Genomic DNA, 17,940 nt, shown 5'->3' with positions numbered 1-17,940 from the left:
TTTCTTGTTTAATCTTTGTCACCTGATCGTAGAATTCTATCAATCCTGTAAGGCAAGATTTAACCTCCCTGAACCCATGTTGATGGGTTGTCACGAAGTCTCTTCTCTCCAGATGTGTTACTAGGTTTTTTCTCACAATCTTCTCCATCACCTTGCATGGTATACAAGTTAAGGACACTGGCCTGTAGTTCAGTGCCTCTTGTCTGTGTGTGTGTGTGTGTGTGTGTGTGTGTGTGTGTGTGTGTGTGTGTGTGTGTGTGTGTGTGTGTGTGTGTACTCACCTAGTTGTACTCACCTAGTTGTGTTTGCGGGGGTTGAGCTCTGGCTCTTTGGTCCCGCCTCTCAACCGTCAATCAACAGGTGTACAGATTCATGAGCCTATCGGGCTCTGTCATATCTACACTTGAAACTGTGTATGGAGTCAGCCTCCACCACATCACTTCCTAATGCATTCCATTTGTCAACCACTCTGACACTAAAAAAGTTCTTTCTAATATCTCTGTTGCTCATTTGGGCACTCAGTTTCCACCTGTGTCCCCTTGTGCGTGTTCCCCTTGTGTTAAATAGACTGTCTTTATCTACCCTATCAATCCCCTTCAGAATCTTGAATGTGGTGATCATGTCCCCCCTAACTCTTCTGTCTTCCAGCGAAGTGAGGTTTAATTCCCGTAGTCTCTCCTCGTAGCTCATACCTCTCAGCTCGGGTAAAAGTGTGTGTGTGTGTGTGTGTGTTTGTTTGTGTGTGTGTGTGTGTGTGTGCGTGTGTGTGTGTGTGTGTGTGTGTGTGTGTGTGTGTGTGTGTGTGTGTGTGTGTGTGTGTGTGTGTGTGTGTGTGTGTGTGTGTGTGTGTGTTTGCTTGTTTGTTTGTGTGTGTGTGTGTGTGTGTGTGTGTGTGTGTGTGTGTGTGTGTGTGCGTGCGTGCGTGCGTGCGTGCGTGCAGTGGGTGAATGTCTATAGTGGGTGAATGTATAGTGCCTCACCACCACACATCACCAACACCCATCACCATTACCCATCACCACCACCCCCCACCACCACCTCCCACCACCACCCATACCCACCACCCATCACCACCACCCCCCACCACCACCATCCATCAACACCACCCATCACCACCACCCATCACCAACACCCATCATCACTACGAAGCCTCACCAACACCCATCATCACTACGAAGCCTCATCAACACCCATCACCACCGCCATTACCACCACCAATCATAACCACCACCCATCACCATCATTCATCACCACCATCACTCACCACCACCCCGCTCTCCCCCCCCCTCACCACCACCCATCACCAACAAAACTATTACACCACAACTCTCCTCAGACGACTGCGAGCTTCTACTTATATAAATATTTAATTCATTACGATATTGGTGTTTGTAATATAATAAAGTAGTCATCAGTGTTGGTGGAGCGCCGCTGCTACAGTCCTCTTCCCCACAGTATGAGGAAGCTGTGGTGTGCAGCAGTGTTGGTGGTGACGCTGGTGAGTGTGGTGAGGCCTCAGTGTATCTCCAACAATGACAAGCTGGTGGTGACCTCCCCACCTGACCTGGCCCACATCACCCCCTTCAGCTTGGACCTCTTCAAGCAGCTCTATCCACCCACCGCCACAGGAAACTTTTTCTTCTCGCCCTACAGCGTGTGGACCGCCCTGGTCCTGGCCTACTTTGGGTCTGCTGGCAGGACTCGTCAGCAGCTGCAGGACACCCTTCGTCTCAGAGACCCTTCAACCACTCTGGCTACCTACAGGGCCCTCGACCGTCTGTGAGTCCATTCACATTCCTCACTTGTCATCTTAATTACTATCTTTTGTACTTAAACAATTAAAATTTGTATTACATTTATCTGTATCAACGAGCAATGTTTACCAATATTTGTGGTATATTATTGTTAATTATGAACGCGCAGGTATGCTGAGAGACAAGCCAACACCACAGAGTATGTGATAGACTTGGCCAACAAGATATACGTGGACGCAGACTTCGCCCTTCGGGAGTGCGTGAGGGAGGTCCTCCCTACAGAGGTGCAGACAACCAACTTTAAGAAGGTGTGATATATTCTGCATGCAGGCGGCAGTACTGTAGTTAACTTGTGACTGTTGGAGTGTGTTGGTTCATTCTGATCACCAACCCTTGTTATTGCACAGATGGACAGAGTCATCACGTGGGAACCCTTGACAGCACTGCTGCACCTGTACTACTGAGTGTCTCAGCACCACAGCTGAGACCCTCTGACACACACCATGTACTGCTCTTAGCAGCACCAGTAAACACAGCAGCAGCACTACAGCTGATACACTCTGACAAACACCATGTACTGCTCTCAGCAGCACCAGTAAACACAGCAGCAGCACTACAGCTGATACACTCTGACAAACACCATGTACTGCTCTCAGCAGCACCAGTAAACACAGCAGCAGCACTACAGCTGCGACCCTCTGACACACACCATGTACGGCTCTCAGCAGCACCAGTAAACACAGCAGCAGCACTACAGCTGCGACCCTCTGACACACACCCTGTACTGCTCTCAGCAGCACCAGTAAACACAGCAGCAGCAACACTACAGCTGCGACATCCTGACACACACCCTGTACTGCTCTCAGCAGCACCAGTAAACACAGCAGCAGCACTACAGTTGCGACACTCTGACACACACCATGTACGGCTCTCAGCAGCACCAGTAAACACAGCAGCAGCAACATTACAGCTGCGACACCCTGACACACACCATGTACGGCTCTCAGCAGCACCAGTAAACACAGCAGCAGCACTATAGCTGCGACACCCTGACACACACCATGTACTGCTCTCAGCAGCACCAGTAAACACAGCAGCAGCAACACTACAGCTGCGACACCCTGTACTGCTCTCAGCAGCACCAGTAAACACAGCAGCAGCACCACTACAGCTGCGACACTCTGACACACACCATGTACTGCTCTCAGCAGCACCAGTAAACACAGCAGCAGCACTACAAGTGTGTGTGTGTGTGTGATCCTCTATCCAGCTATCCGTCCATTTTTTCTTTCCAACTATCATTGTATCCATCCATCTACTCTTGTAGATGTTTAAGTGTTTAAAGTGTTTCTTTAGAATTGTTATTATATAATTAAATGGACTGTATTAATAATAGTTTCTTGTCAGGTATTTCCACTTACACAAATTTGGGGGTTAGATTGATGGTATTAAATTTGAAATTGAAAAAATATTAATTCAATGAATTAGTTAGTAAGTTACTCTACTATTGGTTAATGGTGAGAACTTTGTGGCTTAGCTGGAAAGACGTATCCAACCTAGGTCAGCCCAGACACGGAGTAGATAACGTGGATCAAACATGCAAAATAGACCTCGTGGTCCCTGCGTCCAGTACTCCCACGTGTTGAAACTGATGTGGTACCCTCTCACATCTCCATCGTATATGTGCCAACAATTTACGGTATACTAATTGCTACAACTTACTATTCACATTGCAATTATATTCAAGGCAATACCCAATGGAATTAAATGAAGCTTACTTGGTTTATTTGTAGGGCATGACTCCTAACCCGGCTGAAATTCTAATCTTATAGAGTTCGTAACAAAAGAATAAAGCTTACAACTGGGACAAGTTCTCTCGTGGTTGGAGGATGTGGCAGTCCGATGTATGGTAACTTGTTCTAGGACAAGTCTCAGCTGCTCAACTTGCCCCTTCGAGAGATACCCTTCTCTTATAAGTACAAATATGGCGGTTAAGGGGAGAGTATTATGGTACATCCGACCGTCACCAACGCCATGTGCTCAGCTACTGCCACTGTGCGCGGCGTCCTACCTCCTCCCTCCTTCCTCACAGCTTTTTTTTTTTTATTTAAATTTAAATTTTGCCCCGAGGGGCGAGTTTATTGGGCAGCGTCACTCATCTTGTGAGTGGACACACCGCCATAGCAGCATGTACAACACTCCCCTAAAGGAAGGAAACCCGCTGGGTTGTTCATCCTGTCACTTGTACCCTGACACAGCTGGGACTTGCTTAACTGTCTCAAGTGAACAGCTCCTCAAACAAGATTAACATTTTTTTTTTTAATTTATATAGACAAGAGTTCTTACATTCATGTACAGCCACTAGTACGCATAGCGTTTTGGGCAAGTCCTTAATCCTATGTTCCCTGGAATACGACCCCCACGAAGAATTGTTTTTACAACCAGGTACCCATTTTAATGTTGAGTTAATCAGAGGCAACAGTTAAGAATCTGCACCCATTAAATCCTCCCCGGTCAGGATACGAAGCCCAGGACAAAGCGCACGCGGAACGCCAGGCGAGCGTCTTACCACTACGCCACGGAGACTGCTATCTAACAGAGACTAGCTTATAGTCACGACACCTCTTCCCGGTGTAAATTTACATATGAGAGGAGGTAGATGCTCATTTATGAGTGATTTTATAATCCTCAATTATTATGAACAGTTTTATACTGTTTCTGATAGCCTACCGCAAGGAATTCAATAATTTGGGAAGAGTTATATTAAGCTAGAATTCCCAGTATGATCCCTCCTCTTTCTCCATGAAACATTTATTCACGGTAGTTTTAAATTTTACTATAAGAGGAAGTCAAGGAATTCATCCTATTTATTAATGGAACTCAATCTAAGATGGTAATCGCGAATAAAAGCAGATTGTAGATGAAGTTTTATGAAGTGTTAGGCAAAGGAATAGTCACCGCGAACATGTGGCGACTGACCCGATCATCCCTTTGCATGTTCTAGAACTTCTAAACCCTCAATTATCAGATTATTAGTACGGTTAGTTAGATTAGTGTTTTAACGCAACGGATTTTGTCTTATTGTATCATGGGTTAGCATTTGGGGTGTCGGAAATTTCCGACAACTCTATCCATCTATCATTCTATCCATTCATCTATCATTCTATCCATCCATCATTCTGTCCATCCATTTATCATTCTGTCCTTCCAGCTATCATTCTGTCCATCCATCTATCATTCTGTCCATCAATCGATCTCTGGATGGTTATTCATCTATTCATCCATGTATTCATTCATCTATTTATCATGTATCTATTCATTCATCTATCCGCCCATCTCTCTATTCATCCATCCATCCATCTTCCTACTTTCTGTCTTTCTCTTTATTCCCCCATCTTCTATCTCTAAATATCTACCTCTCTCTCTCTTTCTCTTTCTAAGAAAATAAATTTTGAGTGTTTTTGTTTTATATAACAGGCCATTGAGTGGTAGGTTTGGGACGTTGGTAAGCCACACGGTATGAAGGAGTTGTCAGGAGGAATGGAGGAGGCAATATAGAAGTTGTGTCTTTATGGTAGTACGGCTGAAGTTTGAACATCAGAAAATATATTTATATTTTCTCAAAATCAGTAAATAATCTTGTATATTATGATAAGAAACAAGCAGTTTGGATTTTTTATTAAAAAAGTTACCCATCTGTTTTGTATCTGTGTCTCTGCCTTTGGCTGTGAGGGCATGGGAGTCTGTGGGAGTTGTTGTGGCTGTACTTAATTTGTTTTATCGGCCTATGATCGAAATAATAACATAAAAAAATTATGTCAATTTTCCTAGTATCAGTGAATAATGCTGCACATTATTAAAAAATTATTGATAGGGATTTTTTATTCAGAATATTTACAGGGTTAGCCAGCAGCCAGTGCCAAAAATTGTGGTGGGGGGTCTGAGTTTGGACGTTACACCCTGCTCACTTTTCAATTCTGGTGACCCTGACCAACCAAAGTTTATCCCATACTACAGACCATTCTTTCTGTAAATTTGGGTGAATCTAGTCATAAGAGAAACTTATCTCTTATCTGCTTGTCTGATCAAAGCCTAAAACTTTGAACAAACAGACAGACATTTTCACTTCAGTATTATAGATGTTTACCCTCATTGTTTAGTTTACCCTTATTTTGGGTAATCCGTTTTCTTTTATTCCATCCATTAGGGCGACGAGGCGGCTGCAACAATCAACAACTTCGTTAACAAGGCAACACGAGGCAAAATCCCGGAACTAGTGGATGGTAAAGTCGTGCAAGACAAGGTGATGGTGCTGGTGAACGCCGCCTACTTCAAGGGTCTCTGGCTGGCGGCCTTCAACACCAGCGCCACCACCAAGGAGAAGTTCTTCCCCACCCCGGGCCGGCACACTCTTGTTGACATGATGAAACAAGTTGATTATTTCAAAATTGGTAAGTTAAAACACACAAACACACACACACACTACATACCAGTTGATTGACAGTTGAGAGGCGAGACCAAAGAGCCAGTGCTCAACCCACACAAGCAAAACTAGGTGAGTTCACACACACACACACACACGCGCGCGGGAGACGGTAGGAGACACACGCGATTAGTGAGGTCCGCGGAAATTCGTCAATTTCACGGGACATTGAAGGAGTATAGAGGCTAGATCATAGTATTTGGCCTCTCGCAGTGTGTAGCTAGCAGGGTGCAACGTAGCATAGTCATATCGCTAGCGATAGTGCGAAGATTTGGCGAAGAAACCAAAAGTGGAGCTAGGGCATCACCGGTGCATGTAAGTGTGTGACCTGACCGGGTGGGACGCCCCGCCGTGGATCTACCTGATTGTGCTGTGAGTGGTGACTGTGATCAGTGGTACAGTGAATTAGTGAACTGTCACATAACGATACAGTGACTGTCTCCAGAGCTTTGTGTAGACAGAGAAGAACCGACCTCATCAATCTACCAGCACTTAGTGAATCACATAGTGGGAGACAACGACGGATAACCATCGTCATCATACATCACTTACTCATCTGGTTGTGTGAGCGGGAGGCAGACTGGTATGTACCCCTCTCTGGTCAATTAATCAGGTGTACAGATTGAGGTAAAAGATTATCAAATTCTCGTTCAGGATATCATATATATTTAAAAATCTCCGAGTGGCTCATTTAGGCAGAGGTAACGCATAAGGGATATCTTGACACATACAAGCATGCCCGCCCACGTACGTATACACGCACACAATTGTGCACACGCTAAAACAGACACACACACACGTGCACACACACACACACACACACAATTGTTCAGTCAGGGGAAAAGGCATCAACACCTGGGATAGGACCTTACTATCCCCCCCCCCCTCTTGACCCCACCATCTGACCTGACCAGACTTAGTCGCCATCTCCGTCCCCCCCCCACCCCCAGTCCCCCGCATCGCCCATACACACACTCTTCCCCTCCCCACTCTCCCTCTCTCCCACTCCCTCTATCCCACTATCTCTCTCCTGCTCTCTCTCTCCTGCTCTCTCTCTCCTGCTCTCTCTCTCTCCTGCTCTCTCTCTCTCCTGCTCTCTCTCTCTCTCTCTCTCTCTCTCTCTCTCTCTCTCTCTCTCTCTCTCTCTCTCTCTCTCTCTCTCTCTCTCTCTCTCTCTCTCTCTCTCTCTCCCTCCCTCCTTCCCTCCCTCCCTCCCTCCCTCCCTCCCTCTCTTTCCTTCCCCCTCCTTCCCCCTCTCCCTCCCTCTCTTTCCTTCCCCCTCCCTCTCTGCCCACACACACACACACACCTCCCCCCCCCTCTCTCCCTCACCCGCTCTCTCCCTCACCCGCTCTTTCCCTCACCCGCTCTCTCCCTCACCCACTCTCTCCCTCTCCTCTCTCTCCCTCCCGCCTCTCTCCCCATCTCCTCCCCCCCCCCCCTCCCCTTCTACTTTCTTCTCACTTCAGTGGAAGGGTCGGATCCCCCCCCCCCACCCACCCATTTATCTCTCCCTTTATCACTCCCTTTCTCTCTCTCTCTTCCTCTCTCTCTCTTCCTCTCTCTCTCTTCCTCTCTCTCTCTCTCTCCCTCCCCCATCCCAACAGGGTCAAGCATGGCAGCCAGAGGTCCCAGGGGAACAGGAAAGAGCCAAGGTGACGAGATGAAGGAAATGTTCGCCCAGTTTCTGGAGGACATCAAGAGTGAGATGCAAGAAATGATGCAGGAAATGAAGAACGAAATAAGCAACCTGAAAAGAGAGCTGACAGCAGCAAAGGAGGAGATTAGAGCCCTCAAAGAGAATGGTATCGAGGCTGAGAATCAGAAAACCACCCAGGGAGAAGGTGGTAATAGTTTTCTGGATGAGAATGCCACAATAAAAGCAACATTTGCGGAAATACTAAAAAAAATAACTCTGAAGTAATGACTGCAGTGATGGAGGTGACCATGAAAGCAGCCACCTCGCAGGAGGCGGCACGCTCCACTAGCCAACTGCTGGAAAGGAACAGATCAGTGGTTGCTGTGGGTATTAAGGAGCAGGAAGGATCTAATAGGACAGAGTGGAATGACAAGGACAAAGCAGCAGTGAATGAAGTACTAAAGGCACTAGACATGGAAGGGGCTGAGCATAGCATTGAGAAGGTTTTCAGGCTAGGCCAGTACAACAAAGACCGAGACCGAATGATAAAGATAGTGTTTGCAAACGAGAACACAAAGGAGAAGATCCTATCAAGGAAGAGCTCCCTGAAAAACGTGGGAAAATTAAAAAATGTATTCTTCCAGAGAGACATGACAAGGGAGGAGAGAGCCATGGCGGCAGAAGCAAGGAAGAGGCGCAGGGCGAGAGGGGAAAACCAGGAAGTCACAGCTCCCAACACAACACCCCCAGAGGCGAGGGGGGAACCCACAACCAGCTACCCAGTAACACCAGAAGGGAGGACAACCCCGCCTCCCTCCTCTGCATAGAAAACCCCCCTACCCCAAACTCTCCCTGCCCCCACTCAAATGTTCAGCCAAATCTCCCTCCTCCCACACCCAATCCCCACCCTTCTACCCCTCCCCTCCTCCCGAGTCCTCCCTACCCCCCTTTCCTTCCCGTCCTCCCTCCCCTTTCACCCCATACCCTCCCTGTCCCTCCCCCTTCACTGGATCCCCCGCCCCTCTTCCCAGTATCCTCTGAGACCCTGTTATCCACCTCACAGGTCCTCACACCCATGGAACAGCCTCCCCCACCATCAGAACACTCACCAAGGAGGCGATTTGAGAAGGGACAGAAGAAAGTGAGCCTCAAAGCGATGTACACTAACATAGATGGAATTACAAATAAAGCAAATGAGCTTGGAGAACTGGTACTAGAGGAAAACCCAGACATAATAGCCCTCACAGAAACAAAGATCACGAAAACGATAACAAATGCAGTGTTCCCACAGGACTATTATGTTATTAGGAAAGAGAGGGAAGGAAGAGGTGGGGGTGGTGTAGCTCTGCTGGTAAGAAAAGGCTGGGATTTTGAGGAGATGGATATTCAGGGCTGTGAAGGTTTCAGTGACTACATAGCAGGTACTGTAACAAATGGAGGGAAAAAAATTATAGTCGCAGTCATATATAATCCACCACCAAATGACAGAAGACCTAGACAGGAATATGATAGAAACAACATGGCCACCATTAACATAATAGAAAGAGCAGCTTCTGTTGCTAGCAGGAATGGATCTGGACTACTAATTATGGGAGACTTCAACCATGGGAAGATAGATTGGAAGAACAGAGACCCGCATGGAGGACCAGAAACATGGAGATCTAAGCTGCTGGACGTGGCAACAAGAAACTTTCTAAGCCAGCACACCAAAGAACCAACAAGAATGAGAGGAGAAGATGAACCAGCAATGCTTGATTTGATATTTACCCTAAATGAATGGGATATAAAGGAAGTTAAGATGGAAGCGCCCTTGGGAATGAGTGACCACAGTGTATTGAACTTTGAGTACCTGGTAGAACTAGGACTTATCTCCCCAAAAAAAGAACTAGGAATCAAAAGGCTGGCATACCGAAAGGGGAATTATGAACAGATGAGAAGTTTCCTAAGTGAAATACCTTGGGACACAGACCTCAGAGACAAGTCTGTACAGGGTATGATGGACTATGTTACCCAAAAGTGTCAGGAGGCAGTAAACAGGTTCATCCCGGCCCAAAGGGAAAAATCCGAGAAGCAACAGAAGAATCCATGGTATAATAGGGCATGTATGGAAGCGAAGAAACTGAACAAAAAGGCGTGGAGGAACTTCCGGAATAACAGAACACCAGAAAGCAGAGAGAGATACCAGAGAACCAGGAATGAGTACGTCAGGGTGAGAAGAGAAGCAGAGAAAAATTTTGAAAATGATATAGCAAACAAAGCCAAGACCGAACCAAAGCTACTCCACAGTCACATCAGAAGGAAAACAACAGTGAAAGAACAGGTATTGAAACTTAGAACAGGCGAGGACAGGTATACAGAGAATGACAGAGAGGTGTGTGAGGAACTCAACAAGAGGTTCCAGGAGGTCTTCACAATAGAACAGGGTGAGGTCACTGTGCTAGGAGAAAGGGAGGTAAACCAGGCGGCCTTGGAGGAGTTCGAAATTACGAGAGAGGAGGTCAAGAGACACCTGCTGGATCTGGATGTTAGAAAGGCTGTTGGTCCAGATGGGATCTCACCATGGGTACTGAAAGAGTGTGCAGAGGCACTTTGCTTGCCACTCTCCATAGTGTATAGTAAGTCACTAGAGACGGGAGACCTACCAGAAATATGGAAGACGGCGAATGTGGTCCCAATATGCAAAAAAGGCGACAGACAAGAGGCACTGAACTACAGGCCAGTGTCCTTGACTTGTATACCATGCAAGGTGATGGAGAAGATCGTGAGAAAAAACCTGGTAACACATCTGGAGAGAAGGGACTTCGTGACAAATCGCCAACATGGATTCAGGGAGGGTAAATCTTGCCTTACAGGCTTGATAGAATTCTACGATCAGGTGACACAGATTAAGCAAGAAAGAGAGGGCTGGGCGGACTGCATTTTCTTGGATTGTCGGAAAGCCTTTGACACAGTACCGCATAAGAGGCTGGTACATAAGCTGGAGAGACAGGCAGGTGTAGCTGGTAAGGTGCTCCAGTGGATAAGGGAGTATCTAAGCAATAGGAAGCAGAGAGTTACGGTGAGGGGTGAGACCTCCGATTGGCGTGAAGTCACCAGTGGAGTCCCACAGGGCTCTGTACTCGGTCCTATCTTGTTTCTGAAATATGTAAATGATCTCCCGGAGGGTATCGAATCATTTCTCTCAATGTTTGCGGACGATGCTAAAATTATGAGAAGGATTAAAACAGAAGAGGACAGCTTGAGGCTTCAAGAAGACCTAGACAAGCTGAAGGAATGGTCGAACAAATGGTTGTTAGAGTTTAACCCAACCAAATGTAATGTAATGAAGATAGGTGTAGGGAGCAGGAGGCCAGATACAAGGTATCATCTGGGAGAGGAAATTCTGCAGAAGTCAGAGAAGGAAAAAGACTTGGGGGTTGATATCACGCCAGACCTGTCTCCTGCAGCACATATCAAGCGGATAACATCAGCGGCATATGCCAGGCTGGCCAACATACGAACGGCATTCAGAAACTTGTGTATAGAATCATTCAGAACTTTGTATACCACATATGTCAGGCCAATCCTGGAGTATGCAGCCCCAGCATGGAGTCCATATCTAGTCAAGGATAAGACTAAACTGGAAAAGGTTCAAAGGTTTGCCACCAGACTAGTACCCGAGCTGAGGGGTATGAGCTACGAGGAGAGACTACGGGAATTAAACCTCACTTTGCTGGAAGACAGAAGAGTTAGGGGGGACATGATCACCACATTCAAGATTCTGAAGGGGATTGATAGGGTAGATAAAGACAGTCTATTTAACACAAGGGGAACACGCACAAGGGGACACAGGTGGAAACTGAGTGCCCAAATGAGCCACAGAGATATTAGAAAGAACTTTTTTAGTGTCAGAGTGGTTGACAAATCAAATGCATTAGGAAGTGATATGGTGGAGGTTAACTCCATACACAGTTTCTAGTGTAGATATAATAGAGCCCAATAGGCTCAGAAGCCTTTTCTTACCAGAAGGGCTACACCACCACCACCTCTTCCTTCAACCCGTTCTCGCAAATTCGTAAAGTCAATATTGACTTATTAACTACGTGCATAGGTGATATACTAAACATAATAGATACCCTTAAAAAGATTCATAGAAAACACCGACCTTACCTAACCTTGTTAGTATCTTAAGATAAGCATCTTATTGCTTCGTAATTACAATTATTACTTAACCTATACCTATTATAGGTTAAGTAATAATTGTAATTACGAAGCAATAAGATGCTTATCTTAAGATACTAACAAGGTTAGGTAAGGTCGGTGTTTTCTATGAATCTTTTTAAGGGTATCTATTATGTTAAGTATGTCACCTATGCACATATTTAATAAGTCAATATTGACTTATTAAATTTGCGAGAACGGGTTGCTTCCTTCCCTCTCTTTCCTCATGACATAGTAGTCCTGTGGGAACACTGCATTTGTTATGGTTTTTGTTAGCTTTGTTTCTGTGAGGGCTATTATGCCCGGGTTTTCCTCGAGTACCCATTCTCCAAGCTCATTTGCTTTATTTGTAATTCCATCTATGTTAGTGTACATTGCCTTGAGGCTCACTTTCTTCTGTCCCTTCTCCAATCGCCTCCTTGGTGAGTGTTCTGCTGGTGGGGGAAGCTGTTCCATGGGTGTGAGGATTTGTGAGGTGGATAACAGGGTCTCAGAGGATACTGGGATGAGGGGCGGGGGATCAAGTGAAGGGGGAGGGACAGGGAGGGTATGGGGTGAAAGGGGAGGGAGGACAGGAAGGAAAGGGGGGAGGGGGGACTTGGTGGGAGGAGGGGAGGGTAGAAGGGTAGAAGGGTGGGGATTGGGTGTGGGGAGAGGGAGATTTGGCTGAGCATTTGAGTGGGAGCAGGGAGGGTTTGGGGTAGGGGAGTGTTCCATGCAGAGGAGGGTGGTGGGGTTGCCCTCCCCGCTGGTGTTATTGGGTAGCTGGTTGTGGGTGTCCCCCTCGCCTCTGGGGATGTTGTGTTGGGAGCTGTGTTTTTCTGGTTTTTCCTTTGGGGAAACACTTTTCCAGAGTGTGTGTGTGTGCTGCTATATGTTAGAGGACACAAAAAAGTATTCCTCCATAGGGACATGACAAGGGAGGATAGAGGAGAGAGCCATGGCAGCAGAAGCAAAGAAAACATGCAGGGAGAGAGCAGAAAACCAGGGAACCACAGCCCCAACACAACATTCCCAGAGGTGAGAGGGTGGGAACCCCCAACCAGCATCCCAGCAACACTAGACAGGAGGGCAACACCACCACTCTCCTCCCCATAGAAATCCTCCCAATCCCGAACCTTCCCTGTCCCCACTCAAATGCTCAGTCAAATCCCCCATTCCCACCCTGTCACCCTATCCCGATTCTCACCCTTTTTCCCCTCTGCCCTTTCCCTCCCAGTCCCCCTACCCCATCTCCCCATTCCCTCCCACTCCCCCTCACCCCATATCCTCCCAGTTACCCCTCACCCCATACTTTGGGGCCGAGATGGTCTCTGTTTACCTCCAGATGCTGGCAGCGCTTTGCCTCTAATGTTTGCTGCACTGTGATGTTTACTGTTCAGGAAAACTCGGTCTGGAACCTCCTCTGAGATCGGGAGGTCGTCTTGATCTAAATGTGGGCCATGTAACAGTGGTGTCTTAGAGCCCTGCGGGATCTCGTGAATGTTTATGGGAGAGACGCTGTGAGCAACTCCAACCTTCGTCATGTTGTTGCAGCAGACTAGTGTGACAGTCCTGACGGTGAACACTGGTTACAGTGCTCTGTGGTTGCAGGAGACTCGAGTGAGCTGGGAGCGACGGTGTTAGAGATGCCGTACAAGGGGAAGGTGGCGTCCATGTTGGTGTTGTTGCCTGACAACACCCCCGGCGGCGCCCCTGGCAACTCCGCCACGCCCCTGGACGCCATGCTGCGGCGCCTCTCCCACGACACCCTCCGCCACGCCCTCACCAACCTCAGGAGACAGGAAGTTATCCTCAAGTTTCCAAGGTTTAGGCTGGAACAAGTGATCACGGAGGACCTGATAAAGGTACGTCATCACTTTGTTGATTTTATCATAATATTGGTAACCTTTGGCCAAACATTTCTTGAGTTTAGTTAAACCATTATAAATATACTTCTCAAAGAGAGTGTGGGATCTGTTAAGGTTATTGATTGCATGGCAAGCGTGTTATTGACGGCATGTCAAGTGTTATTGACGGCATGGCAAGAGTGTTATTGACGGCATGGCAAGCGTGTTATTGACGGCATGTCAAGTGTTATTGACGGCATGTCTAGAGTGCTATTGACGGCATGACAAGAGTGTTATTGACGGCATGACAAGGGTGTAACGCGTGGAGCTGCGGTATGTTACCTGTGGTATGATCAACATGTTACCACACTGTTGATCATGTAATCCCTCCCCCTCCACTGTTCTTCATGTTAACTTTCATGAACTCAGTGCGTTATGCCAAGATATTTGCCTGTCTCGTCCCATGGCCCTTGTGGCGTGACATAAAACATGATGATTCCCAGATGATTCTGTAACATTCTGCAATCATCCTCTGTTACCTCTGTTTTCCATAACATCATTATTTTGGCATCGTTCGTCAACATTAACATGCACAAGGTCACTCCTACAGGGAGATCATTAACATATATTAGGAACAGTAGTGGTCCCAGAACCTATCCTTGGGGGACCCACATGTTACATTTCTCCCGCTGGAAACCTTGTCTCTGACTGTGACTACTCTCCTTCAAGTATTTCCTTACCCAGTTTAGTATTTTCCCAAGTGTCCCAGCCTGTTCACGAGCCTTTCACAAAGAACATCATCAAATGCCTTTTTTAAGTGTCTAGGAAAATGCTATTTACCCAGCCTTCTTTTTCTGTCGTATTCTAGTAACCTTGTCATAGAACTCTAAAAGTTTGTCTGGCATAACTTTCCCCTTCTAAATCCTTGCTGTCGTTCTGTTGCAAAGTTCATCCTCTCTAGATGCTCCAGTATTCTCGACCCGATTACTCAGTCCAGCACTGTACTAGGAATACTTGTCAATGACTCTGGTCTCTAATTTAGTGACTACATTTGCCTTTTTCATAATTCTGGAAGAATCCATGTTTAGAGTGTTTTATTAAACACAGTCCCCGTGGTTGATTTATTTAAACAGTCTCCGTGGTGTAGTGGTAAGACACTCGCCTGGCGTTCCGCGAGCGCTATGTCATGGGTTCGTATCCTGGCAGGGGAGGATTTACTGGGCGCAATTCCTTAACTGTAGCCTCTGTTTAACGCAACAGTAAAATGTGTACTTGGATGAAAAAACGATTCTTCGCGACAGGGGATCGTATTCCAGTGACCTGCCCGAAACGCTACGCGTACTAGTGGCTGTACAAGAATGTAACAACTCTTGTATATATCTCAAAAAAAAAAAAAACTCAGTAAGTGGGGTCACATTTTACCTCCTCAGTCTCCTTCAGTAGCCATAGTGATATTAAGTCTGGTCCAATTAATTTTGTTACATCTAGTTCCTTCAGGGGATTTGTAACCTCTTCTACTGTGACTATTATGTCATTCAGTGTTTTCTCTGGCCTTTCATCACTTAACTCTGGTCTCCACAGTGATGCCATTGTAATGACCACCTTGAATATTTTGTTTAGTTCCTCACACACATTCTTGTCGTTTTCCATTTCCATCTTCTGCCTTATAATGTGGTCTCTGACTGTTGTTTTACTCCTTCTATGGCTTTAAAACAGCTTTGGTTGGTCCTTAGTTCTATGTCGTTTTCAAACTGTCTCTCGGCATCCCTCCTGACTCTGTAATAATTTCTGACTCCCTTTAGTGCGTCTATTTTCCTCTCATCCGAGCTCTCTCTACTTTGTCCAGGCTTTTGTCTTCCTCTCCTGCGCTTCTCTCCACTGCCTCTTGAACCATTGGTTTACTTTGTCCTGTGTCACGTTTCTTGACCCTTGTGGCTTGACATATTATATATACCAGATCCCTGTGCGTTACTTCCCACCAAGAGATCGTTCACTGTGTACACAGATGGTCCACTGTGTACACAGATGGTCCACTGTGTACACAGATGGTCCGCTGTATACTCAGATGGTCCGCTGTATACACAGATGGTCCACTGTGTATACAGAATGGTCCACTGTGTACACAGATGGTCCGCTGTATACACAGATGGTCCACTGTGTACACAAATGGTCCACTGTGTACACAGATGGTCCGCTGTATACTCAGATGGTCCGCTGTGTACACAGATGGTCCACTGTGTACACAGATGGTCCACTGTGTACACAGATGGTCCGCTGTGTACACAGATGGTCCACTGTGTACACAAGTGGTCCACTGTGTACACAGATGGTCTACTGTGAACACAGATGGTCTACTGTGTACACAGATGGTCTACTGTGAACACAGATGGTCTACTGTGAACACAGATGGTCTACTGTGTACACTAACTACCACCTTAGTGCCGTCAGTAGCCAACGCACACCAGGAGATCGTCAGACATTTGCCTCCCTTATTAAGACCCGTCTGCATACCGGCGCTGTTCTATATGTACATTGTTACACTGTCGGCAGGGAGAGAGACCAGCTTGAGGTGAATAGCAACGTGTTGTATGTTACCTGTAACACTCTCATCTCTACCACAGGCTCTCAACACCCTCGGGATCCAGGACCTGTTCACTGATGCTGCTGACCTCTCTAATTATCATCCTACTGGCAATTTGCTGGTTACCGATAGCATCCATAAGGCCGTGATAGAGGTGAACGAGGAGGACTCGGAGGCTGCTGCTGCGACTGTGATCATGAGCCTTACGTCCTTTATACCTCCTCGCGTGTTCTCGTGTGACCGACCCTTCGTCTTTCTCATTCAAGATAACGATACCAGCAACATTCTCTTCTTGGGCGTGTACAGGCAGCCGTAGATCTTCCAGGGCGTGTACAGGCTGCCGTAGATCTTCCTGGGCGTGTACAGGCAGCCGTAGATGTTCCTGGAAATGTACAAGCAGCCGTAGATCTTCCAGGGCGTGTACAGGCAGCCGTAGATCTCCCGGGGCGTGTACAGGCTGCCGTAGATCTTCCAGGGCGTGTACAGGCAACCGTAGATCTTCCAGGGCGTGTACAGGCAGCCGTAGATCTTCCAGGGCGTGTACAAGCAGCCGTAGATCTTCCAGGGCGTGTACAGGCAGGCGTAGATCTTCCTGGGCGTGTACAGGCAGCCGTAGATCTTCCTGGGCGTGTACAGGCAGCCGTAGATCTTCCAGGGCGTGTACAGGCAGCCGTAGATCTTCCAGGGCGTGTACAGGCAGGCGTAGATCTTCCTGGGCGTGTACAGGCAGCCGTAGATCTTCCTGGGCGTGTACAGGCAGCCGTAGATCTTCCAGGGCGTGTACAGGCAGCCGTAGATCTTCCAGGGCGTGTACAGGCAGCCGTAGAGACATGGCAGGACACTAACTGCTCCAGGAGCCCATATTATGCTTAATGTTATCATGTTTGTTAATGTGTTGTGTCAGCAACACGCGGTGTTGATGGTCTCATTCTACAGCTCACAGCAGAACAATGTTAACCAGAAAGTCATAAATGGAAAACATCCATAATTAAAGTGCTTAAAAGTACCTATGTTTTATTTATCATCAGCCTTAGACAGCAAGCATTAGTGAATATGATCACAAAACTTAATTTAACTAGTCTAAGACGATCACAACATTCATAAAACCTCAAATGTATCGTTTGTAAAAAAGGTCCACTGTTGTTCGGGTATAAATCTATCTCGTATTATTTACATGGCAGCGTGTGCGCGGGCAAGCGTGTGCGTGCACAGGCGTGTCTGTGCGTAATTACCTAAGGGTAGTTACAAGATGAGAGCTACGGTCGTGGTGTCCCGTCTTCACAGTACTCTTTGTCGTATAACGTTTGGAAACTACTAAGTGTTTTGGCCTCAACCACCTTCTCACTTAGCTTGTTCCAACCGTCTACGACTCTCTTTGCAAAAGGAAGATTTCAAATACATTTTCAGTCATTAGGTTTCCCTACCTTGAATCTGTGTACTCTTGTTTTAGAAGT

General features: G+C 46.8%; 1 protein-coding gene across 1 annotated transcript; it reads left to right on the top strand.

Annotated features, from left to right (window-relative positions):
• The first annotated feature begins 1,444 nt into the window (after window positions 1–1,444).
• LOC138364308 (leukocyte elastase inhibitor-like) lies at window positions 1,445–17,492 on the top strand. Its single transcript, XM_069323909.1, has 5 exons — window positions 1,445–1,779; window positions 1,924–2,062; window positions 5,962–6,205; window positions 13,670–13,923; window positions 16,527–17,492. Exons 1-5 carry the CDS (start codon window positions 1,457–1,459, stop codon window positions 16,800–16,802), a joined length of 1,236 nt encoding a protein of 411 aa, XP_069180010.1. The 5' UTR covers window positions 1,445–1,456; the 3' UTR covers window positions 16,803–17,492.
• The last annotated feature ends 448 nt before the right edge of the window (window positions 17,493–17,940 follow it).

This window comes from Procambarus clarkii, chromosome 13 (genome assembly GCF_040958095.1).
Source record: "Procambarus clarkii isolate CNS0578487 chromosome 13, FALCON_Pclarkii_2.0, whole genome shotgun sequence".
Classification (NCBI taxonomy): domain Eukaryota; kingdom Metazoa; phylum Arthropoda; class Malacostraca; order Decapoda; family Cambaridae; genus Procambarus; species Procambarus clarkii.
The sequence above is the reverse complement of the archived record's forward strand: the minus strand, read 5'-3'. Positions and strand labels throughout refer to the sequence as shown.

Excerpts from the sequence above, each read along its gene's own strand:
- LOC138364308 (XM_069323909.1), top strand. The coding sequence starts at position 1,457 with ATGAGGAAGCTGTGGTGTGCAGCAGTGTTGGTGGTGACGCTGGTGAGT. Across the intron at positions 1,780-1,923 it reads TACAGGGCCCTCGACCGTCT|GTATGCTGAGAGACAAGCCA; the intron begins GTGAGTCCATTC and ends ATGAACGCGCAG. Across the intron at positions 13,924-16,526 it reads TCACGGAGGACCTGATAAAG|GCTCTCAACACCCTCGGGAT; the intron begins GTACGTCATCAC and ends TCTCTACCACAG.